The sequence below is a fragment of the Hydra vulgaris genome, chromosome 08, assembly GCF_038396675.1.
Source record: "Hydra vulgaris chromosome 08, alternate assembly HydraT2T_AEP".
In the NCBI taxonomy this organism is placed as follows: domain Eukaryota; kingdom Metazoa; phylum Cnidaria; class Hydrozoa; order Anthoathecata; family Hydridae; genus Hydra; species Hydra vulgaris.
Window position 1 is genome coordinate 42,508,731 of NC_088927.1, and position 25,833 is coordinate 42,534,563.

A 25,833-nucleotide genomic window follows, 5' to 3' on the forward strand; every position below is an offset into this window, starting at 1 on the left:
ATACCAGAATCTTAAAAAATCTATTTGTACTAAGTCTCTTAGAAATTAAAAATTAGATTACCACAAATTTTAACTTACACATCAACGGTTAAATTTTTAAAATTTAATTTAACTTACAAAGCTCAAGAAAAATGAATTAACTAAAGAAGCAAAATAAAAAATGTTATATTTTATTCCATTATTTTAATAAGACAATATATTAATCTCCAAAATCTTGCAAAATTGCTATGTTCATTGCAAGATTTTTTATGCAAACGTCAAGATGCTTAAATAAAGAAATGTTGTTTTTCTGCCATTATTTGGGTTGCTTGCAAATTACTGGAAAAAACTCAATAAAAATCCAATTGTACAACTGATAAAACTGGAGAATAAAAAAATAAAGTCTGAATAAAAATCGAGAAACAAAACCAAAATATAATAACAAAAAATCACTAAGTAGAGCGCACACTAATAACTCTGAGCGAATCATAAAAACTACAGTGTAACTTTGAAAAACTATTATCTCAATTTTTCAAGTATCCAACTAATTGAAGTTTAATTACCAATGTTTTTTAAATTATTTTATTCACTCTCCTACTTGTTAATAAAGCGATTGTAGAAATTTTTATATATGATGACATTTTCATTCACAATGAAGAGAAAGAGAATGAACTTTTACAATAAGACCATTTGTTTTTATAAAACACCTATATGATGAATAACAGTTTTTTAAATATTGTTGTTTTATTAGAACGATATTATTTATTATATAACGATTATATTTTAACATTTGAGTATAGTTTTTTACTTAATCTTTAGTTAATTACTAAATTATTAAGTAAAAATCAAATGTAAAAAATGATTTAAAAAAAAAGTTAGGTTTTTTTTTATTGCAAGTTGTTTTTCTGTCTTTTTATCACTAAAAAACAGTTAATATTACAATTAAAATTTTTACTATGAGGAATTAGGAAATATAAGGTTGGCAATAATTTGCTGACTTTAATCTGTGTGAGGTCGGCATTAGATTAGCTGAAAAAGTCTAAAGCAAACGTTTGACCATAAGACATAGAAATGAAGTCGGCAATTTTTTGCCAACCACAAACACTTTTAGGTCAGCAGTTAGGTTGGCATTACCAAATGCTGACCCTAATTCAGAGGGCTGATATATATATATATATATATATATATATATATATATATATATATATATATATATATATATATATATATTTATATATATATATATATTTATATATATATAATGGTCTAATAAATATTATAAATAAATCTTATTTATTTATTATTGAGCATTCTTATATGTACAAGGAGTTTTTGTAAATTATTTGCAAATACTAAATATCATATAATATATATATATATGATATCAGAAATATTATGGAAATACACTACTGCACGCTGAGCTTTTTTTGCTTGGTTCTCGAACTTTGGTACATCAAAAAGCATATTTTTTTTGAGCTTTAAAAAGATTTTAAATCTTTACCATGCTCACTACCTGTATGATAAAATTCTATTGACTATCTGTTCTTCCACGTCCTTAAAATTATTGCTGTTTCAAAAGCCTGTTTTGAAGAAAGGCCTAGTGCAGACAGGAAATAGAGCTTTTAAGTGATTTCAAGATTTAGTATTCAATGTAACAGTTATATTTTCTCTAATTTGACAGTGAATGTATCACCTGCACCTTAACTTTTTGCTTTATATGTCAGATGCAACAATCGATTTGCATAAGGAACCTGAACTAAAACTGTAGTTAAATTTTCTAATGCATCTTGAACAAGACTTTGGATAAGAAATTCTTGCACTTTTTGGTTACCAAAACTCTGGAATACTTTGACAGGACCCCAGGATGGTAAAAATCATATGCTACTAAAGATTCTTATGAAAGGAATGAAGAAGCCCTAAAGGATCCATCACATTTACTAATTGGATCATAGTGTACTATTTCACAAATAATACACTGACACAATTATTTGTGTCAGCGTATTATTTGTGACACAATCTTGTAAATATACAGCAAAACTTGTTTAAAAAGCTGAAAGCTGAAAACCACTTCCAATAGATTTACATGAACTAAATAAATAATCTGCATTTGTTTCTAAGAGGTCTCATTTTAAAGACATTTTATGTGTTATTTGGATTTATTTTATGTGTTTATTTTGTGTTTATTTTGGGTTTATTTTATGGGTCTATTTTATATGTTATTTGGGTGAGTAACAATTGCAATAAATTAGTAATGATAAATAAAACATAATGATTGGAATGCATATTTATCTATTTGATTTTCATAATATTGTATATAAAAGCGTCCAAAATCACCCAGCACACAGGCAGACTTCAATACATAAATACATATTTATTTATTTGATGTTGCATAATAATGTATGTAAAAGAGTCATCCACACGTATCTTAACACTTCGGACACATTAAAAATATTTTTAAAAACATTTTTAAAAACATTTCGATTAGCATTTTTAAAAACATGCGTATGCATAAATATATACAAAACTGTGTGGATTGATCTATGTATTTCAAAAATTAAAATCAAAATTTGAGTTAAAAATTCAAGTAAAAATAAAGGCACAAAAATTTATAGTGTTAACTATATCTAGAAATACATTAACACATGGAAAAACAAGTTATCAACATAAATTCACAGGTAAATAATAAATAAAATATATTTATCATACTATATATTAGGAAACTGAATAATAACTCATTCGTGCGCATTTGCACAGAACTCACAGCAGCCATTAAACCTGAGTTTCTTTTAGCCCTTTTATATAAGGAACTATAACAAATTTATATAAATATGAAAATATGTAACTTATGTAAATTGATAATAATATGTCGTTTACATTTAATGTAAAAATTATATTTGCATAGCAGTACCTAGATAAAGATATGTATCATTCAGAAAAACCATTTTTTGAAGATATGCATCATTCAAAAAAACAAAAAAAATTATAAAAGTAATATTTGAAAACCACAATCTTTGAAAAAAAAATGCAATTATAAAAATTACATTTTAAATAAATTACAATCAAATAGAATTTTATTATTAATAGAGATGTAATAAGTAAAAAACAATAGACAAATAAAAAAGTAATATTTAAATGTAAAAAAGCCACTTATATAACATCATGTACAAACATTTGTAAGTGAAAACATCAGTACTACTGACAGTAATTTATGTTATTGTATTTTTAAAAAAAATATGCAAAATCAAAAAAAAAAAAAACGTTTTCCAAGCAAAGGATTTGAATCTTTGATGACTATTCCCTTATCGCTCAGCAAACACCTGCACCTTATCAAAGCTATTAATGCTTAGGCTAAGAAATTAAAATAAATTTTTCTGTAAAAATTTAATGATAGTTGTTAATTTTTCATTCCCTTCCTCTTCTTGATAGTTTCTAAAATTTACAACTTATTTTAATAATCTACCAAAACCGGTATTTAAAACAGCTTAATCCAAAGATTTTTATCATTGAGAGTTAATTGCATAAAAGTTTTTACAAGAAAAGTATATAGCTATTATATTTGACATAACTAGCTCCCTATAAACCATTGTAAATAAATATGTAATACTGCTTTGTAAATAAATATAATTTTAATGAGAGGGTTGAAATTTTATTGTATCCTTAAATTTTAAAAAATACTAAAAGAAATGTTACACAATTGTCATCTATGATAAACTTATTTTATGTGTTTACATAATCAATTAGGTAAATCTGCGCATCTTAGTGTAGTCGCAGTAAAGAGAATTTTCTTTCTTAAACATGTTAAATTCAGACTTATTCTTTTGAAACAAACAGGGTATAAGTTTGAAAAAACAGGGTGAAGGTTCTTATAAGCTCTAAGTATGCAGAAAAGTGTGCATGTTAATTTTATTTTGTTCTAAAAGCAATTTTTAAATAAACTATTTTTCTAACGTTTACTCAAAATATTGAAATATATAGAAAATACATATAGAAACGGATGGTGTTGAATAGATGTTTTATAGCAATCCTAACTTGCTTTAAAAAACATTAAAATTCTTTATAATTAATTACTATAATATGATATAATTGTTGTTAATTTTTTTGTGTGGTGAAATCTAGCAAATTTGAACATCTCATGCCTGTACCTAGGGTGTTGACCAGTATTTTTGGGATCATATCTGATTAAAAAAATCATAGAACTTGTTTGCTTTAAATTTCAATCAAATTTTTATTTTTAAAAATTAATCAAAAACTAATTAATCATATAATTTGAAAATTATTCATTAAGCAAATAAATTAAAATATCAATTAATCTATTATCCCTAAAAAATTACTACTGCTAAATTACAGAAGCAAGGATGTTTATGTAAAAAAACTAACCTGCGATTTCTTATTTTTTATTTGCATAGCTTGCAATCTTATGGCTTCATTATTTAGTGAGTGTAAAATTTCTGTAAATGTTTTTAAAGCAGGTTTCATATAACCATTCACTGGAACTACTGTTGCATTGATAATAACCAAATAACATAACAAAAAAGCTTCAATTTCCAAATTAAAATATTCTGAAAAATGAAATTAATTTAAATATAACTAATACAAACAAAATACAAAACAATCTAATAATAATAGCATATAAATACATATATCATACTGATATAATATATCATACTATAAGGTACTTAGTATTTACATATACAGTATATATATACAACTCTGGAGTACTTGCTACTTTTGTGTTGCAACTCCTAATTTTAAAAATATTATCATACTTTTAAAAAATTTTTCTATTTCCAATATGTAATCTTTTTATATTGGGAATTGACCCAACAAGTAGACTTGCCCTTAGCGAGAAGCTGCTGCTACCTGTACCTACTTTTAGTAGCTGCCACTTTCAGTTCTTAGAAATTACTATGCTGCCAATTGAACAATGTATTAATCTGCAGCCGAATTCATAGTCGCTGTTGTTAGTTAGAAAAAGAGAGAACTTATAAACCGAAACTCTCTTCTATAACTTAACAGCATCAAGTTCTTGCAGTTTTTTTTTGTAGCTCTACAATTTTTTTTGAAAATTCTTGCATCAACATTTGCTTCTTCTTGCATGTTCAAATACTGTTTTGTTTTTTTTCATCCTTAGCGCCCTTTCATTTTTAAATTCAAATTAGCTATTTATATATTAAAAGTTATTTTATTTCTTTGTGATAAAATGAATTGAACAAAACATCGGATAAAAATTTTGCATGAAAACTCTTTAAAATACTTGAACATAAAACCGTGTAGATCATTTTTAAAAAAATTACAGGTTTTTCATTAGCATGAAAATCTAAAAAAATCAGTTTTGTCACATAGACACAAAGTTGTAAAGTTATTGACAATAAAAATTATTGTTACAAATAAGCATTTATCTAGAACTTGTGAGGAATTTGACACCAAGCAGTAATTTAAAAAGCAATCTGTTTTTTGTTTACAAAATATTAACAGACAAACCGGCTGTTTAAGTGAAAAATGATCAACTTTTACATATATAAAAATGATTTACTTTTACATTATAAGTCTATAGCTAGTTTATCAAAAAACAATTTTTTTTTTTTACAGATATACCATTCTCTAATGTTGATAGTAAAGGATTTAAAAACTTATTTAAAGAAAAAAAAACTAAATTTATTTAAAGAAAAAAAATACTTTATTTAAATTTAAAATTAAATTTGTTTTGTTGAAAACATTGCACATTTCAAGCAACTTGTGCAGCCAAAAGCTTGCAACTTTGTTGGTCAACAAGAATCAGCTAGTTGACCAAGTTGCTAAGCTTGTAGCCACCTGCAATAACTTTTAGCCAGAAATTGTTTTAAGCATGACTTAAAACTTTATATGTTCCAATTCCTTTGCATAAAAAATATTATTTGCGTTTTTTGCAAACTTTTCAATATTACAACATTTTATAGAATGTAAAATTTTATAAACAAGACTAATATAGCTGTACTTATCAGTGCAATTGTTTAAACATATCTATCTGATTTATTTTTTCCTTTGGTTTTTAGATACCCTTAGACTGTTTATAAACTTTTTGCAAACCTATATTTATATATAATTTTGTATATAATAATAACAACAATAATAAAAATAAGGTATAGCTGTAATAACAAGTGTAAAACAGTTTTGAAAAGCAACAACAATAGATACTGTAACAGCTGTTTGCTTTTGTTTATGTTTTAACAAATAGTTTCTGCAATTCAGATTTGTCTTGTTTATTTTTTAAGTTATTTATTGAAGCAGCTTCTGTTATTTCAGGTGGTAAGTTGTTCCATGCATTTACATCTCGACTTTGGAAAAAGTGATGTCTGAAGGTATTTCTGCTAAAAGGTTTTTTCAGTTTGAATTTGTGTTGTCGTAAATTCTTTTGATGTATTTTGATAATTGTTTGTAACGCAATTTATTTTTAATGGCCATGATTAAATTTTAAAATGTTGCATAAGATCTCCATGTAGTCTGCATACTTCTAGTGTCATTAATTGTATAATATTTAACCAAGCTTTATATGATAATTTTTTAATTGTAGGTGCCAATTTGGTTGGTCTTTTTTAGATTATCTCAATTTTGTCTATGTCTTGTAGGAATGGAGACCATGTCTGGACTGAAAACTCAAGATGTGGACATATGAATGTTGTATAGAATTTTTTTACTATGTTTACGTCTAAATATTTAAATGTTCTCTTTATGATACCTAACATTCTGTTTGCTTTGCTAGTTACTAAATAAATTTGTGGGTGCTATTTTAGATCCAATTGAACCATTGTCTAAATTATGTTCAGCTTCTGTGTTACATAATCTATAATTGTAATTGCAATCAATTCAGTCATAAATGTAGCATTTGGATTTTTTTTCCGATATGCATAATTTTGCATTTTTCATAATAAAAATTTTGTAAGCCAGATAGATGACCATGCCATTATGTTATTTATATTTACATCTATTACATACCATTATTATATTTACAACTTGTTTCTCCACGCAGCGGAGAAACATGTTGTAAATATAATAATGATATGTAATATGTATATGATATGTAATATGTATATGATATGTAATATGTATCTTATTCAAAATTTTAAAATTCAACATGGCCATTAAAAAACTGATATAAATTATTTTAGATAACTGATATAAACTATATAATAATGATATGTGATATGTATATGAGATCTTATTCAACATTTTAAAATTCAACATGGCCATTAAAGCTGATATAAATTATTTTAGTTCAGCTTGTTTTAGATTTTGCGACCTAAAAAAATAAATAAATAAAAAGCTTTTTAAGTGCTTATTTATAATATAATATCAAATCTTTATACTTTAATTGTTAATTTATGTAACATTGTGCCTGGTACGTGTCAATTTAGAAGTCATTTTGTTTTCATCTTTGAATCTCAACTTTGTTCTATCAACTTTTTAAACTTGTTTTATTATGCTTAAGTATTTCAACTTCAAAATGGCCAATTAATATGTTCGTCAAGGTTCGTGCTTTGGAGTTATTGAGTTGAGAGAGGGTTATAACCACTATTAAATAGCCTCCTCATCTGTAGCGACTTCTCGACCTTGAGGAGGTGAATAACAAAAAAAAAAAAAAAAATCATTTTGAAGGCTTATTGAATCATTTGGATTTTTTATGTTTTTTATTATACTATCATAAGGGTAAAGTTTGATAAGGTTTTTGACTTGATCTAGCAATTCGTTAATGAAAATCAAAAACAACAGTGGTCCTAAAACTAATTCCTGTGGTACACCACTGATAACTGGTAGCCAATCTGAGATGTGTCCCTGAAGACCACTCTCTGTTAGATAATTCATGATACTTATTTACAAAGATTTTGTATAATTCATCAACTTTTTTATTAGAGAAAAGATGTGACCATTTTATACTATGGAATGAATTGTTCATTCATTGATAAATTCTGGCTTTGTAGTTTAATTTTAATTAAAAGGATAGGAATTTTTTGATGTAGTTTGTTTTTTAAGATGTAATTCCAATACAATATCTGATGTGCATTATTTAAATTGCTCAAAGGAGGATTATAGCCTAGATCGAGATACGCTCTGGTGCATCGGTTAAAATCAAATCTAAGGCATTGCTTTCTGACAGTGTGCCTGAAATAAATGTTAGTTTTATGACATTTTGAGTCAAGAAGTTGTCATTTAAATTGTCTAAAAATATTTGTGCTAGTCAATCATTTTTTAACACTATTTAGATATTCTCATCATTCCATTTTATATTTGGGCAATTGAAGTCTCCGGCTAAAAGTAAACCTGAATATTTTGTGCAATCGACACTTTTTTTTGCTATATTTATTATTTTATTGATTTTTAAGTACTGTAGCATCTGGTGGATGATTAGGGTGGCTCTTAAAACAACATTTTTGAAAAAAACCTGTTCCTACCCCTTTACTTTGTTCTATATAATACTAAAACACTAGGTTTAAAATTTTTTTGAACAAAAAATTATTTTAGGGGTAGCTCAACACCCCTAAAAATTTGACTGGTCCCTAAAATTTTGAAAATAAAAGTTCTTCTAAAGTATGTCAACCTGGTACTCAAAAGAAGCGAAATTATATAAAAACTTCAAAAACAGTAATCACTTTACAAAAAAATCATGTTTAAAAAAACTACTTTTTTAAAACTTGCTTTTTAAAAAAATAGTTAAAAAAAATTTAAAAATAATGACTTTTTTTTATTTTCAGCTTAAAAACAATAGTTTTATAAACAATAATTTTTTGTTCAAAAAAATTTTAAACCTAGTGTTTTAGTATTATATAAAACAAAGTAAAGGGGTAGGAACAGGTTTTTTTCAAAAATGTTGTTTTAAGAGCCACCCTATGGATGATATATTCTAAAAATTAAGATATTTTCATTTTCTGTTTTAATGACATACTAGACTTGTTCAACAGTCATTTTTTTAGATGTTAAGAGTATAAGCAATGTATTTATTTTTAACATAAACAGCTACACCTCCACCATGACATTTAGTTGAGTTAACTTTAGATCGATTAATGTGAAAAACACTATACCCATTTATATGGTACTTGATAAGTTAACCAAGTTTTGGTTACAATAAACATGTCCAATAATATATAATTATAAACATGCTGCTATTTCTAACAAAAACAAATCAAATTTATTATTTAATGAAGTCGCATTTGTATATCTACAACATAGATAATATTTTGGTATTGATTTGCATAACAATACTTGTGATTTAACTTGATGAAATGAGATACAGGATTATGAGATACAGGAAATGAAATGAGATACAGGAAAATGATGAAATGAGATACAGGAAAATGATGAAATGAGATACAGGAAAATGATGAAATGAGATACAGGAAAATGAGATACAGGATTACATGTTGAAGGAACAGCCAATACTGCAGGTTGATATAAATGAATTGATGATTGGTATTGTTTTAATTTTTTATGAGTTCAACATTTTTGAAATTTCTTAAAGTGTAGTAGTATTCATTGGTTTGATTAAGGCTAGCATTTAACAATTTAAATTCATTAAGTAGCTGTTTAATGAGATCATTTTCAAATTCTATGTCATTTATTTTGTATCTGTTAATGTATGCAACTTTTAATACGCTTAATTTGCCTGACGCGTTGTCTAACTCAATAATAACTAGTGGTATTTTTGACGTGTTTTGAGTCTGATTACTTTTTTTATTTTATCCTTGTCTGCATTTATTGAGCCAAAAATATCTTTTATCAGATTTTTATCAGATTTTTTCCTGTCAGTATTATCACGATTTGCTAATTTAACACCAAATATAATAACATTATTTCTTCTTTTATTACGTTCTTTATTCTCATGTAGAACCGTGTTTATCATATCATTTTGGCTTTGATTTATTTTAACTTTTCTTTTTACAAATTACAAATTAACTCCATTTATTTACATCTTTTGACTTATCTTGGCTTAATACATTTGTAAATTCATTTACTCTTCCTTCAAGATTATTTATCAAAATGTCTTTCTTGACTATTTTTTTTCTAACTGCTTGATTTTTTCTTGCATTTCTTGTAGTAACACATTTACGTCTGATTTTTTGGTGGCATTTTAAAAGTGAAACCAAACCAAAACAACTCTCATTAATACACCAACTTCAAGCTCTTTGATAGAAGGGTTACCACCCTAAAACAGTGGGTTACCTCTGGGTTGTGAACTTATTAACGCAAATAGAACTGTTAATTTTTTGTATTCTTTTTTTTTACTTATAAACACAATAAAACAAGGGTTGTTAATGCGTTTTTTTCTGTCTATATTTTGTAAATATACACTATATACATAATTATTCGAATACATAATTATTTTCATACATAAATATTTGAATGGTCATAATTTTTGATATAAGATATCAAAGTTTTACTTACTATTGGGAGAGAAATTGTAAGCAAAGTCTACCTGAATTATATGTTATCTTCCTTTTTATTAGGTTCATAAAAAATTAAATAAAAGTCCGATTAAATTAATTTACATTCCTTTTAATCACCCTTAGCGTCAATAACCGCCATATATTCTTAGCATTCTACTTAACAACTTATCTAATTTGTTGAAATCAATTTTATGCCACTAACTAATAAGTTGTGTCCTTATCTTATGCATCATTTGGGATTAGTTTTTGACATTACTTTTAATTCTTTCCATAAAAATCCGATAGGAGAGATCTTGGGGAGGCTAAATCATTTTATTTAATATTTGATCGTTCTCGAACTCAGTCAAATGATTTAAACAAGTTTTTGAAAAATATGTTTTACATTTAAGCTTCAAATCATTTTCTTTTGAAAAAATGAATAGCTTCTCATTAACCCATCTTTCCAAAGGTGTAGCATAATTTTTTAAGTGTATAAAAAAAATACTTTTGTCATTACTCCCTCTAATTTCACAAAGTCACCTGTGGCATTCTAACCAAAACACCTTAACACTATATCCACCATGTTTTACAGTCAATAATACACATTATTTTATCATAAATTCAATAATTTTCTTTCCAGACAAACAATCTTCGATATGTTGGTCCGTGTTTACAGTCATTGATGGTCCATTTTCTATGTAGTTTTGCTTACTTTAGCATTTTTATTATTCTTATGATTTTTATTAAAGCATTGTAACTAAAATACTTTTAAACTATCTAATAGTGCAAAAATAAACATTAAAAAAAAATTAAATAAAAAATACCATTTAAAAAAAAAGTTAATGCCATTCGAATAATTATGAACCGTAGTGTATATAATATATAATATAAAAATATAAGTATAAAAAAAAATTAATAAAATATATAAGTTAAAAATATATATTTACTAAAATTTTATGTTTTTAAGTTTCATTATTATTATCATTATCATCATTACTAATTTATATATAAATTAATTATAAAAGAAATTAATTATAATCAATACTTTATATTATCTTGTATTACATTTTTTTTTAAAAAGCAACTCACTTCAAACAGGATTGCAAGCAAGTAGTAATAAAATTAAGAAATAGCAGAAAACAAGTTGATGAAAAAATGAAAAGAAGACTTAAAAAAAGAGTAAACTGTATGATTCAGGAAAATACGAAGATGGTATATAACTCAAATTTGAGAACAAAAACTAGACAAATAAGAGTTTTATTAGTATGGAGTAAGAGTGAAAATAAAAGGATGCAACTTTGCTTAATGACAATTCATACTGGGATGATAGCTTGCTTAAGCAGAAACCATAGTAGTATTTATAGAAACCAAAAAAATTATAAATCTAACAACAGTGAAGCAGAAGTTCAACACTTACAATTTGTATTTGGACTTATTTGTATATAGACTTATTTGAATATGGACTTATATATGTTAGAAAGCCTCAACAACTTAAACGTGACAATAGTATACAAAATTGAAAAAGGGATTTATAGAGGTAAATAATAGAATCTATATAGAAAATTTTAAAAACAGAAAAAATGTGAAAAAACCAATAGTTTTTTATAATTATCTAAACTGCTGACTCTGCAAAAAGCCTTTATTTTTCCATTAAAAAGATTTTTAATTTTCAAACAATTTTAACATAATATTTCGTGATACAGCATTAAGATCAATAAACCATATTTATTATAGCTTCAGGAGAGCAAAAAAATTTGCAAAACATTACATAAGATACCCCTAGAATGTATAAAAATAAAACTGTTTTTGGATTTTCCACACCCAGCTCAGAATTCATTTCCGAAAACAAACTGCAGTCATACTTTTATCATATCTTTTTTTTTAAAGAATTTCCCTCCATTAAGGGTGCTAGCTACCACTAATAAGTTATGAGGAAACAAAGAATATTGTTAAAAAAGCAAGGAAATGGTTGACAGAAGACTTGAAAAATTTGTTAGTGATAAGAGGTATGAAGATGGGAGAGAGTTGCAAAGCATTGATGTGCAAGGAAAGAAAAAAAAAATTAACAATGATTTTTCGAACATAAAAGGACAGATATTGAGGCAGAATGCAAACTTGATGTCAAAAAAAAAAGAGTTTAAGTTAATGGAACTAGAGATGATAGTTCATTTAAGCAGCTATCATTTGTAGAAAAGAGAAAGAGGTTCAACGTTACAACAGAAGAGGAGAGTGAAAAAGGAGAGTGACTTGAGCTTGGCAAATAAAGCAGGTATAACATTTACATTGTGTTTTCAGAAAATACATTTTGTAATAAGTTTATAAAATAGTTACTTAATTTAAAAAGTTAAAAAATATTTTTAATTTTTAAATAAATTTAGATAGTCTAAAAAACATTATACTTTTACCTGTTTTTACTGAAGTCTTTGTTATTTGCTTGAGTTTGTGTAGAAATATATCACAAAGAGAACACACTTGTGGCAGCTCTAGCTCTGATATTATAATTGAATATCTAATAAAAAACAAGTTTGTTAAAATTATCCATTTTCTTATATTAGAAAATCATTGTTCATACATTATAGACGGCAACATAACCTCAAAGTGCTATTAGAACTTATTTAAAGCAAAAAGAATTTACAAATTCATATTTTCTATAAAACTCTTTATAATCAGTTAGCATAGCTCCGTCAATATCTTTTGTAAAGATGATGGAGCAGGTACAAAGTGTGTTATTGGAACTTTAAGTTTAAATTTTTATATAAAATTTTATGTTCTTTAGTAGTTTTACATGTATTAATTACTATTGTTATTTCTTAATAATTATATTATTACTATTATTATATTTTTAAACTAAATAAGTGTATAAAAGAGTACACAATCAACATGGTGGCCGCCCATATGTGCAAGATTGGGCAGTGCACAAGGACATCAATACACCAAGATGCTTTTTCAATTATAAACAAAAAAAATTATGCTTTATGATAAAATAAAAAGTTAAAGTTGAACGGTTTTTTAAGTGATACATACATGTATGTAGATATGTGTAGGGAAGGATTTCCAAACTCTACTAAGATTTATTACAGATAAAGCCGAATAAATTCTAAGGGGTTGAATTTGGTGTTCTTCTATGACATGTATCCTTGAATAAACTGTGTCAATCAATTGTCTTTCTGTGACAATTGTATTACTTTTTGATTATATTTATTTTGCAGTTGTACAACTATATTTTATGACTTTTACTTTCAGTCTTAACTAAATAAAAAAATATGGAAAAGCATGGTTCACAGAAGAAAAGAACAAAAGGAATATTTTATTGACTGAAAGAAACTCTTAATAAATATCTTTAAAAAGAAACAAAGAAAAAAAAGGCTTTTAAAGAAAAACACAAAAGAATATGAATCTAAGTTGAAAAAAGGCAGAAAACAAAAAAAGTTGGAATGAGCTTTGAAAAAAATAAGATAAAAATGTTATGATATTATTTTATCTGTAATAAACTCTTTTTAATTTAAATAAAAAACATTTTTGCTTTTATTGTAAATCAACTAGTTTGATTTTTGCATGTTATTCATTATATGATTTATTATAATTCCTTATGTATTTTATTAACATGTTAAGTTTTACTTAATTTATCTTTTTGGATAATCAATGCATCTTGATTATCCAAAAAAATAAATTAAGTAAAAATTAACATGTTATTAATAACACCATACTTTCAGATGAAAACAGTACACTAAGATGGAAAAACTAATCGAGCTAATGAACGATAAACAAAAAGTTGTTTATTGTGCATTCACCAAATTAAAACGAACTATAACAAAAAAATGTCCACTTCAAGTTAGTCTTACATTTTTTATAATTCTAGAAGAAAGCTGTTTTTCAAAACTGGAAGGCTATCAAGAATACAGGAAAACTAAGAAAACATAGTTTAATTTATAATCACCAGTTGAAAGCTGTTGTTGCCCAAGCAGAAAAGAAACTGTTTACTGCTGGATATCTGATGGTGTCAAAGTCTATCATTCAAAGCATTACATGGTTTTTACATACAGGGAACTTGTTTACTTATTTAACAAAGAGAATGGCATTAAAATCAATTACCGTCAGTTATGAGAAATTATCAATGCTGAAAATAACCTGATTATGCTAAGTAAAACACCAGAAGATGATTATTGATGTTAAACCTGCGAAAATGATCAACTTTTGCTACAAGCAATAAAAAAATGTTTCATCAAAGAAAAAAAATTGCAATAATTAAAAATCTACTAACTTAACCACTGGATCTAGCAAAACTTGGTGTATGCTCTGTCAAGTCACTCATATGCATGGAAGGAGATTGTTTGAGATGTTCACGTAAAACCATAATATCAGGTTTGTGTTAAAAATTGAAAAAAATTGATAACCTCAAAATAGGTTGTTCACAAAGTTTAAGAAGAAGCTGCAATCATCCATAGTTCTTAAATCAAATGCTTTAAGGTACATTTCTTAATATTCTATTAAATTACTTTTCAATGTTGTAAAAAGTATACAATTAAAATTCTCAAATTCTTCATATAATATAAATATTCATGAAGAATTTGAGATGTGAAGAAATTGTTACAATTAAAATTCTCAATATTTTCATACAATATAAATAAATATGTTTATATACAGGGGGCGCAAAAAAAAGCAACATTCAATTTTTTTATTAAAAAAAAACATAAAAAAATATTTCATATAATAAAGGTTATTCAGGACAAATTTATAGAAATGCATATAATGGTACAGACAGTTACAAAAAAACGTGCAGAATCTTGGTTACTAGGTAACCAAATATAAAAGAATTTTTAGTTTATAATTGATTATAAGTGCTTGGTGTAAAACTTAGTTTTTTTGAAAACTTATTTTTTTTGTTTTTTGAATAAACTTAAAAGAAGACTTGTAATTAATAAAATAACCACTTTCTGTTAAACATTTTTAATAATAAAAACATTAATTATAATAATTATGTGCTGTAAAATTTATGTTACATATGTTTATAAAGTGTGGACAAAAAGGTTGAAAAAAATATAATGAGCTCTTTCAATCTGATTTAGTTGGATTTTATTTAAATTTCTATTCAATTTTTTTCTGTGGTTTTGGGCAACCAACAATATATTCTGCTTCATTTCTTTATTTCGGCATGACATAGTAAAGTCATCAACTTAATATTCCTGAACAATAATAATCTCTATTCATGCACAATCACTGATGACTTCTATTTTTGTTTGCAAACGATTTAAAGTTGTCCAAAAGAGAATAGTCTTCTTTTGCAGCTAACTTGACCTTGGCATGGGTAACCTAGGGTAGGCGAAACAAGATCTTCTAAAAGATAGCTGATAGGATTGTAACTGCTCCAGCAAATTTTCCAGCCTTGAATGCAGTTTTGTCACATCAAACAAATACTGTTGACAATATAATAGTATTCCAAGAGGTTGAGGATTAAATGAGTCTGCTCTGATCCAGTTGAACTTTCTGCCTGTACAATACCAAACAAAAAATAATCTCTACATTTCAAATCTTGATCATTTTTGTCTTCCAGCTGTCTAACAAGTTTCCCATCAAAAAATCAAAAAGGGGCTTAGTTTAATTCCTTTTAAAACATCAACAAGGTTCAAACAGGTCTACAGCATCTTCAAGCTCGCTTTGTCAGTCCAAAGCTCTGTCTGTGCTTTTCTTGTCTGTCAACTTTCTTTGATACGCCAAACATTTGCATATTTGTCTTCTCATTGAGAGGGACTTTCTCAGCTGCTCTGTATCTTTCTCGTCATTCAACTACTTAACTCTTTCCTTTCTTCATAGAGTCTTGAGTTCAAACACTTCATCTTACTGTGCAGTCATAGTCATATTCCTTTCAAATCTTTGTTCTCTATAAAAGCTTCATCTTCTATTTTTGTATCTTCAGTTCATCTCTGATTTTTCACTGTTAGGTTAATTAGTTGAGGAACAGATATTTCAAACAAGTTATTATCTCCATCGAGAACTCTAATTGCTTATGAGTCCAGTTTACCTTGCTGTAACTCTAGTTTAGTTTATTCAATCCTTTTAATTAATGAAATTTTTTCTTAGTGAAAAAGATGTACTAAATAAAAAAGGAGTCAAAGGATCTTTCCACTGAAAAATATTAGATAGAAGTTACTAAGAAGGTAAATTTGCAAAGCATAGCATAAAAATATATTTGTAAAATTTACCTAACAGCCTTTCCACTGACAATGTTACGCTTAAAACCACCTTTTATCCAGGTGTCAGTTACAGCTAAAGTTACACACCTATTGGCTAATCTCTCACATGCTTTATCCTCGCAAAATCGTTTTGCTGGATTGAAACCTGGTGCTCCCATATAAAAAAAAATTTATTTGAATATATATTTATATTTATTGGGCTAAGTAAATAAATTAGATAAAAACTAGATGTTACAATAACTTTGAATTTTCTTAAAAGTAAAAATAATGTAGGAAATTTTATATCTGACACTAGACAGCTGGTGTAACTAGAAGTTCATTTATAGTATATTTTGGCAGATCACCTTAAATTGCTTTTGAACAGTTTTTCTTTTGTGACATTTTTTTTTTAATAAACTAAAAATGTTAAAATTATTTTAAATAATCACATGTGTGAAAGGGATCAAATTTTTATGAACAACAAATAGCAGTAAATACTACAGTAATAATAAGTAAAAGTTGACTAGTTTATTAAAGACTTAATCATACTTATGACTAAAATGTTATCCATTTATTATTACAGGCGCATTTTTAGTAAAAACTTGAAAAATACGACAAAAATTGACTATTTTCAAAATTTACAGGATTTACAGTAAACTTATACACTTGTCTCAGATCAATATTATCTATTCGTCATTTTATATATAAGATTTTTAGATTTCAAAATTTTTACATAAAATAACTAAAATATACTATTTTTCATGATTACTTGAGAAAAGTCAATAAGAAGTATGCCACTCATTACAAAAAAACACCATCAAAAAAGGTGTGTTATGTAAACATTTATTTGCATGAAGTCATTATGTTTTCCTATAATACCGACCGGACAAAAAAATGAAAAACTTTTGTTCATATTTTTACAATTTTTGGCGAGTCATACAATGACTTTTTTTATATTTCTTAAAACCCATTGTTTGATTTATCAGGTGCATATGCATTCATCAAAAAATTTTGTGTTCATTATTTCTGATTTACCTAAAAATATTTATTTTAGAAATGAAGTCAACAACGTTGACACTTTACTATCTTTTTAAAGCGGGTCATAAAGACCTAAAGTCTTTGATGAAATTAACTGAGATACCTAAGGCAACAGCTGCAAGATATTTAAAGAAAATGAGGAAAGGAATGAGCTTGGAAAGAAAGAAAGGAAGTGGTAGACCAAGAAAAATTAATTTAAAGGACGAACAACGCTTGATTCAATTAGCTCGAAAAGCTAACACACAATCCGCCCGAGATATTCAAATTAAACTAATCAAAAAAAGCATTCCTAGGTTGCTCCCATAAGATTACCGTTATCTTAACCGAAGTGGGTACTTAAGTTTCGTTCCCAAATCAACCCCTATTGACTCCAGTTCAACAAGAAAATAGGGTAAAATGGTGTGGAGAACACCTAAGAACAAGATGGAATCAATGGGTATTTAGTGCCAAAAGTCATTTCAAGTTATTTCGAACTCGAGAAGGTTGATGGGCAAAAAAACGACCAAGAATTGACAAACCACAGTTCAAACAGAGTCTCATGGTTTGAGGGTGATTAGTTCCGAAGGTAAAAAATCATTGCTTATAATCAAGGGCACTGTGAATAGTGAAAAATACAAAGAAATACTTTCTGAAGCTGAGCCAACTCTACAAAAAATCTAAAGGAGTTTTACATTTTAACAGGATGGGGCAACGTGCCACACTTCAAAATAAGTTTCTGAGTGGTTTACAGAACATAAATGAAGTCTTCTTGCCCTGCTAATTCACCAGATCTAAACCCCATTTAAAATGTGTGGGGGTTAATGAAAAAAGCAGTAGAAAAGAAAAAACCAAAAAATTTAGATGATTTAGAGGTTGCAATTCAAGAAGTTTGGAACGGACTTTCCTTGGATTATTTGAAGTCATTAATTGACAGTATGAATTCAAAAATCGTATTTCAAAAATCGTATTATATAATCGTCGTATTCAAAAATCCATAGAAGTCCGAGAACACATAACCGGATATTGATCAATATATTATTTTTTAAATTAAGCTTTACTCTTTATTTTCTATTGAACAATTGTTATTCATTTATTATTTTGAAAATAAAACTTAAAAAACTTGGTCTCATTTTTTTTGTGCGCAAGGTATTTTCAAAAAAAAATGTGCATCAAACAACTTTTTTCAAAAAACAATGACACAATCAATTGAAAATGTCACTTCATCGAAAAAGAACAAACAATTAATGACATTAACATTAGATTGTTCTTTGACAATGGTCATTGTGAATGAATGGTTATCAGACAAAAATGCTTATTTATAACACAATTTTTGTTCCTGGCTTCTAAGTGTTATATTTCAATTGCTTATGCCTAAAGTATGTGAAAAAATGACTTCATTAAGCACAAACCTTGCTTACACAACAACAGCACACAGAAAACTCATTTTTTTGTCAAAATAGAATGATTTTTTTTCATTTTCAACATTATTATAAGGTAAAAACAAAAGTTGCACAAGGAATAGACAAGCACAGTCGGTTTATAAATGTTTAGATTTTCTAGATTTACAATTGTACTGAAAAATCAATCAAGGATATGGACTTTCAGAGACATTCTGCATCCCATTTTGGCGTATTTCATTTTGAGAGTCTGCACTAATTCCAAATAGTTTCCAGCTTTGTGATGTTGCAGTTGTTCAGGGCCTAGGAAGCCCTCAACAACTGCAACAAAATAGTCGCTCTCTCCGTTGCTGTCTCAAAGACAGAGGAAACAAGAAAATTTTGTGAAAACCTCCTTGAAGACCCATGAGGAATGATACTATTCTGAAGTCACTGATGACCTTCCATCTGTAGTCATCATACTATAATGCCATTTAATAGGACTACATGTGGTACCTATAGCCTGAAATAGATCGACAACATTGTTGCAGGGGCACAGCCTATCACGCTGACTGAAAAAGTTGGAGAATATTTGATGCTGCTTCCTCTGATCCGTGACTTGTACGCTATCATCAACCCAGTTCCACTGTTTGAACCTGGATATCAGAAGTTCAGTATTCGATTTTGTCCAAGGTTTCTAATTAAATCCAATAACACGACTAACATTAACTGCAATAACAAAAATTGGAATTTTGGTTTGAAACACCTGTGCTTTTATACTTATACAGCTATGTTCTTTAATGTTCTAGTTTGTTTAAGAGAATTGTAGAACCATTTGGACAACTCTTGCAGTTTAGGAATAATATAGGAGGAAGCTTGGCATTGAGAATTTTATGGAAAACACACAGTTACATAGTGTAATATACATCTATATGTAGACATGTAGACATTATTTTTAATGTATGTATATTTTAGAAAGGTTTCAAAAGCAAAATATAAAATTGATTGACTTTTCTTCAAGTTTTTAAAAAAGAGAGTCTAGAGTCACTTTTGGCATTCCACAAAAATTCTCAAAAAGTCACAAAATAAGTATTTCTTCTTGGTTTCGGGTATCTAGAAGCTCTAAAAATGTAAATAGACTTACGGACTACTATTAAAAAAAAAAAAAATAAGATTTATGTAAGATTAAAAAATAAGATTAGGTTAGAGAAGCAATTAAACTTTAAAGGAGTAATTATGTATAATGGCAAAACAGACTCCAGGACTCCATACTAAAAAATAATAAGTTCTAAATCATAAAGTCATAAATTTTTTTATATTTTTCAGATCATTAGTCACTCAACACTTCAGAAAAAATTTAGATTTAAAGCTGGAATTTAGAACTCCGCATCCCTGATACTATTTATATCCTATATTTACATACTAATTTTGTACTGATGCACTGAAACAGATAGATCCTTTTTTAATTTAAACATTTTTTGTGACCAGGAGATCCCTAACATTATTAGAAATAAAATCTGCATAGAGAGTTTAAGCTAAGTTTCAAATGAAATGTTAAAAACCATATAAAAATTCTAAAGTAAGAATACTTTTATAAAAAAAATTATTATTTTTGATTTCTGTATAAAAAAGTTTAAACTTTTAAATTAAAAAAAAAAATTTAACAACCTTTAGTAAAGAAATCAATTTAAGGTGTTTTAAAGAAATTTTTCAAAATAATATTCAGGATTCAATTAATTTTCAAAGATTTTGAGCAACCTTTAAAAATATTTGTTGATCAAAAATTTTAAATTCCAGTGTTATGCCCCATTTAGAATAACTCTTTAATTGGGTTAAAAAAAATTTTTAAACCCAATTAAAGAGTTATTCTAAAAAGCTGTACAAAACAACAATAAAACAATAATGCAAGATTGTTTTGTCAATTTAAAAAATAAACTATTTTCAAAACATACCATTTACTATTATTTAAAAATATCAGTATGAATTGGGAATTAGTTTATTATATAAAACTTATTAAGGGAATGCTGCAGCATTTTTTAAGCAATAAATATTTTCACTATTTATTGTTTTCTAAAAATTTAAAGTGCACATTTTGAGAATTAAAGTGCACACAATTTTTAAATATATTATTAGAAAATTGCATCTTTTGATATATATTATCATAGTATAACAACCTCAAAAAGCTATTAAAATTTATTCAAAACAAAAAAAAAATTTAAATGTAGATAATTATATAGTAGTATAGTTGTAAAAGAAATAAAAAACATTCTTACTTTTCAATAAATGTCTCAGGAAACAAGATATCTTTCATATGCAAATTAACAGTTAATGTCAACATAAGTTTATCAAGCTAAATACAAAAAAAAGTTAAATATAACTGCAGATATCACTTTTTGGAAACCTATTATATTGAATAACAATAGAAAATGGATTTAGCTGTTATCAGTATAGTGTTTCAAAAAAAATAATTTAATATAACCATGTACACTATGACAATCTTCCATATTGGATCTTAGTATCACACTAAAAAAATATCTGGTCTCTAGGACAGGATGTCCTACAGTAATGAAAAGACATTTTCTAAAACCTAAAAAGTAGCTGAAGGTGAGGCGCAGATAAGAAACAAAAATGTTTGACATAAGTGATTACAATTATTCAACTAGTTGCTTTTTCTTAGAACAGATTTACAAACTTCAAGTTTCTACTAAAATTATAAAGTAAGCTTCATTGCTGACTTATTGTATCTGATAGAAATGGCAGGAATTACCAAAAGGTGACAAAAAATTACAAAAAACACCTTAGTGTCTTACAGATTGCTTATGGATGCAACAGATTGTTTAGTGATCTTTCACTATTTTTTCTTTCTGAAGAACCCACTGGCAGCTCTGGCTTCAGTCAATGATTTTAGAGCATTTAAAACAGATTATGATAGATACACTTTACTACAAAAGTATGGAAAAATTGGTTAAGCTCCTAATCTTCATATTCTCAGACATACTTAGTATTCCACTCCACAGCATGTTATCTTTGCTTTACCTGATCAATGGTTGGAGTAGGATAAAAAAATGGATATTATTGTGCAGCTGTTGAAATAAAATGTTCCAGAGATTTACTCTGGAACATTTTATCACTTTAACAAACAACAAAAGGAGCCTTTTTTAACTATCTGTTCCCTCTCAAAGTTATATGACTTATTTTCAGGGTCTTCTTTTTTTATCATTGTGGTATAACCAAAAATTATATTCCTTTGTGGAAGAAAGAAGTCTTGTCAAACTTAAAAAAAGTTAATTCTTGGTAATTCTTAATGTTTATTATTAGGGGTCATAAAGTATGTCACACTAAATTTATCTTTTGAATAGAAGTATGATCATTTGTTCTTTTGCTTAGATTTTTATTCAACATAAGGCGCTTTTGAATTACTTTAAATTTCTGTGTGGAAGCCAGTAATGTAGTAATAAGTTATATTTAGTTTGATTTATTAAATGGCTAAAGTACATCAAAGTAAATTTACCTATAAACTAAATCAAAACAATTAGTTAATTTACTACAGTAACTTACAATTACTCAACTATTAAATTTACTTAAAATACTCAAAGACTTAGCCATACAACTGTTTCTATTTATATCTTTTGTGTTGTTGTCACATAATATGGATGATTTGGTGTCAAACCAGCCTATACAACAAATATGTTGAAATGAGATAATTAGACAAAGTTTAAAATTTTTTAACATAAGCCTATAAACCGAAAAAAAAAGTATATTGGTGTTTGCAAAGAAACACTACAAAAGTCATGTTTTAATACAAAATAATTTTGAAATTAAAAAATGGCTGGTTTGACGCTTAACAACCCAAGCTTCTAACTAAAAGCTATTTTAACAAGAAATCTCCAATAGAATATGAAAAACGAGATACCATTTTTTTATATTTTCATTTTATTTGAAGCGATATCACGATTAAGTATTTTCTATAAAATACACAAGTTGTTTTTAAGAATATTTAAAAAAAAGAAATCTATTTGAGCAAAAGAATTTTAGTTTTCAAAAATCCTCTTATTCAAATAATTTTGCAATTGAAATTTGAAAAAAAAAAAAAAAAAAATGGAAAAATTTAAAAGAATTTTAACTGTCAATAATTATAAATTTTATTGCAGTGGCGTCCATATAACCCAGTGGCATAGCAAAGATCATTCCTGAAAGTTAAACGTATATCTAACTACAGTAACAATATAAGATTTGGAACATAGTGTAAGTGAGAAAGAAAGTTTTACATAAATTGTAAGCGTTTTGAAAAGTTCAATAATTTTTGTTTCTTAGAAATAGTTTTAAAAGTAGAAACATTCTTTTGCAAACATTAAACCTGTGATTATTGTTAAAGTTAAACCAAAAATTAAATATAAAAAATTCCAATCAAAAAAAAAAAACTATCTTACTATCTTGAAAGAAATTTTTTTCTAAAAAAATAATTTAGGCATATACTTAAATATAAGGAAACATGATTTGATTTATGTACCAAATTTTTTACTTTCACTTTTTAATTGCAAAACAATTTGAATGAAAAAATGGAAAGAAAACATTAACTTAAAAACCATTTGAATGAAAAAATTAATTATACTTAAATTTTTAATAGTACGATAGATCAAGAAACAAGAAAAAACGCAGTATCTAAAGTTTTATAGCTTTAATCTTACTTGTTCAGTTTATAGATTATAGTCTGGTATGGTCTATAGGGATATTTTTCAAAAATTTAAAGTCTTATGACAATGTTTTAATTTATTAATAAGAACATAATTCTATTAATTTACTTCATTTTATTTTAAACGAATTTCATGTTATTAATGTTATAAACTGTATAAAACAGTGACACAAAGTTGTTTATATCAACACAAGCTCTTTATATTGTCAAAACAGTTTTCGAGTTTGTTTTATTGTTGTTTTAAAGCTTTATACAAGACTCTTTAAAAAATACAAGTTTTATCATCAGCATAAACGTATTAAATATTATGTATGTAATGTATTAAATAGCTTTCTATAACTAATTAAAGTGGTTTAAATATTGTTTAAATATTGTAAAGTTTTCATTTTTATTTTCACTTTTTTACTTTGACTTTTTAAAGTTAAAATGTTTTAGTAAAAACAAATAACTTTCTATTAAAAATGTTCTTTGCTCATTACATTATAACTTGATTATTACACTATAATTTAAACTTAAACTTTAAACTATAACTTAAGCTGTAAATTATAACAGTTACTTACGCTATTTTAAACTACGCCAAACCAGAAAATTATAAGATAATATTTAAATATGAGAGATATTATGTTTAAAAAGTAACAATTACGAACTAACGAAGAAAAGATACAATTTTATAATGCAAAATTTATTGCAATTTTATATGCAAAATGGCATCAGTGATGAGGGGGAGGAGGAGGAGGAAGAGGAGGAGGAGAAGGAAGAGAAGGAGGAGGAAGGGGTTGTGTCTAATTTTTTTTTTTTTTCGCGATTGGAGTTTTTTTGCGTTAATTCAAGCCCTGCATACCATAATAAGGAATTTATCATCTGTAATATTTAATTTAATTATTTTATAAAAATATTGCTATTATTATTGCTAATAATAGCAACACTTTTACAAAATAATCAGTTTTTGATTCATAAAAATCAAAAACTGAAATCATTAAATGTAAAAAGTCCCACAACCCTATCAGAAATTACACAAAACACCTTCAGTAAAATATTTTTTGGAAACCTGATATTTTTAAGGTGTGCAACTGAAAATCAAGAAGATTGCCATAGTTCACATAGTTGTATTAAAAAATGTTTTTTTCTGGGACACATTATTCATCAAATTAATTTTAACTCAAGTAATCTGGTATACACTAGATTATGTAATTCTTTAAAAACAAACTTAATCTGCATGTCATTTATTATCAAGTTGCACTTTTCTTTTCTTTAAAAAAACAACTAAAAGAGTGGGTTTCTTAGTAAGCTTAAGTATATCACTTCTTTTTAACAGAACTGAACAGTAAACCTTCATTTTAATATATATTTTTTGAGAAATCTCTAAAAAAGCCTATTCTGATAATCAATATAAACACTCAGGTACTTACAAATCAGATTTGTTAATAAATACAAATACTCAGTTAATTATGAATCAGATTCCTTCAATTAAAATAACAAAAATTTGGTCCAGTTACAAATTATGTTGCTAGATTGAATGAGAAAAATCTTTACGTTATGAAACTTGAAATTTAAATTCACACCTTCCAATTTAAGTATGTCAATTATAAAAACCAAATTAAAATTATTATAGAAATATTATTAAACATAAAATTTGTAAAAACATTTTTTAATGTAATTAGTAAAATAAATAATTATTATAACAAACCTGATGCAACTTATGGTAAACAGTAAGTAATTCACAAAGCAAAAGCTCTGCTTCTTTTGTGGCAGAAACAGATTTCTAAAATTAATTATTGCATAAAAAATAAGCAAAAATAAATGGCATAAATGTTTGGTTAAACACATACCATATACCAAAACACACACATGCCAAACATTTATGACATCAGGTTTGGGGTTAAATATAAATGTTAATGTTGTTGTCAAATTCAAACATTAATTCAATGTTTTCAAATATATTTAAACACCATATTACAGTTAGAAATTATAATATGATTATTTGTAATTTAGGTAAATAAAAAACACAAATATTTTAAAAGTATTTTTTTCACTCTTTATAAAATGTAATGTAAACTTAATTAACTTTATTTACAACTTCTTATCTACTACCTAGCAGATTATCATAAATACTGAAGAATAACTACTTTAAAACACTTAAATTCTCATTCATTTTATTAAGCTATTATTATTTAATGTGGTAGACTGCTTGCTTCATAAGCAAA

General features: G+C 26.3%; 1 protein-coding gene across 1 annotated transcript in view; it reads right to left on the reverse strand.

Annotated features, from left to right (window-relative positions):
* The window catches only part of LOC136083860 (uncharacterized), a 193,218-nt gene that overhangs the window by 49,939 nt on the left and 117,446 nt on the right, over positions 1-25,833 (reverse strand). Inside the window, exons 12-15 of the mRNA XM_065803768.1 lie at positions 25,317-25,391; positions 21,210-21,286; positions 12,779-12,882; positions 4,357-4,538 (exon numbers count right to left, since the gene is read on the reverse strand). Coding sequence (XP_065659840.1) covers positions 4,357-4,538; positions 12,779-12,882; positions 21,210-21,286; positions 25,317-25,391 — 438 coding nt within the window. The remainder of the gene's footprint in view (positions 1-4,356; positions 4,539-12,778; positions 12,883-21,209; positions 21,287-25,316; positions 25,392-25,833) is intronic.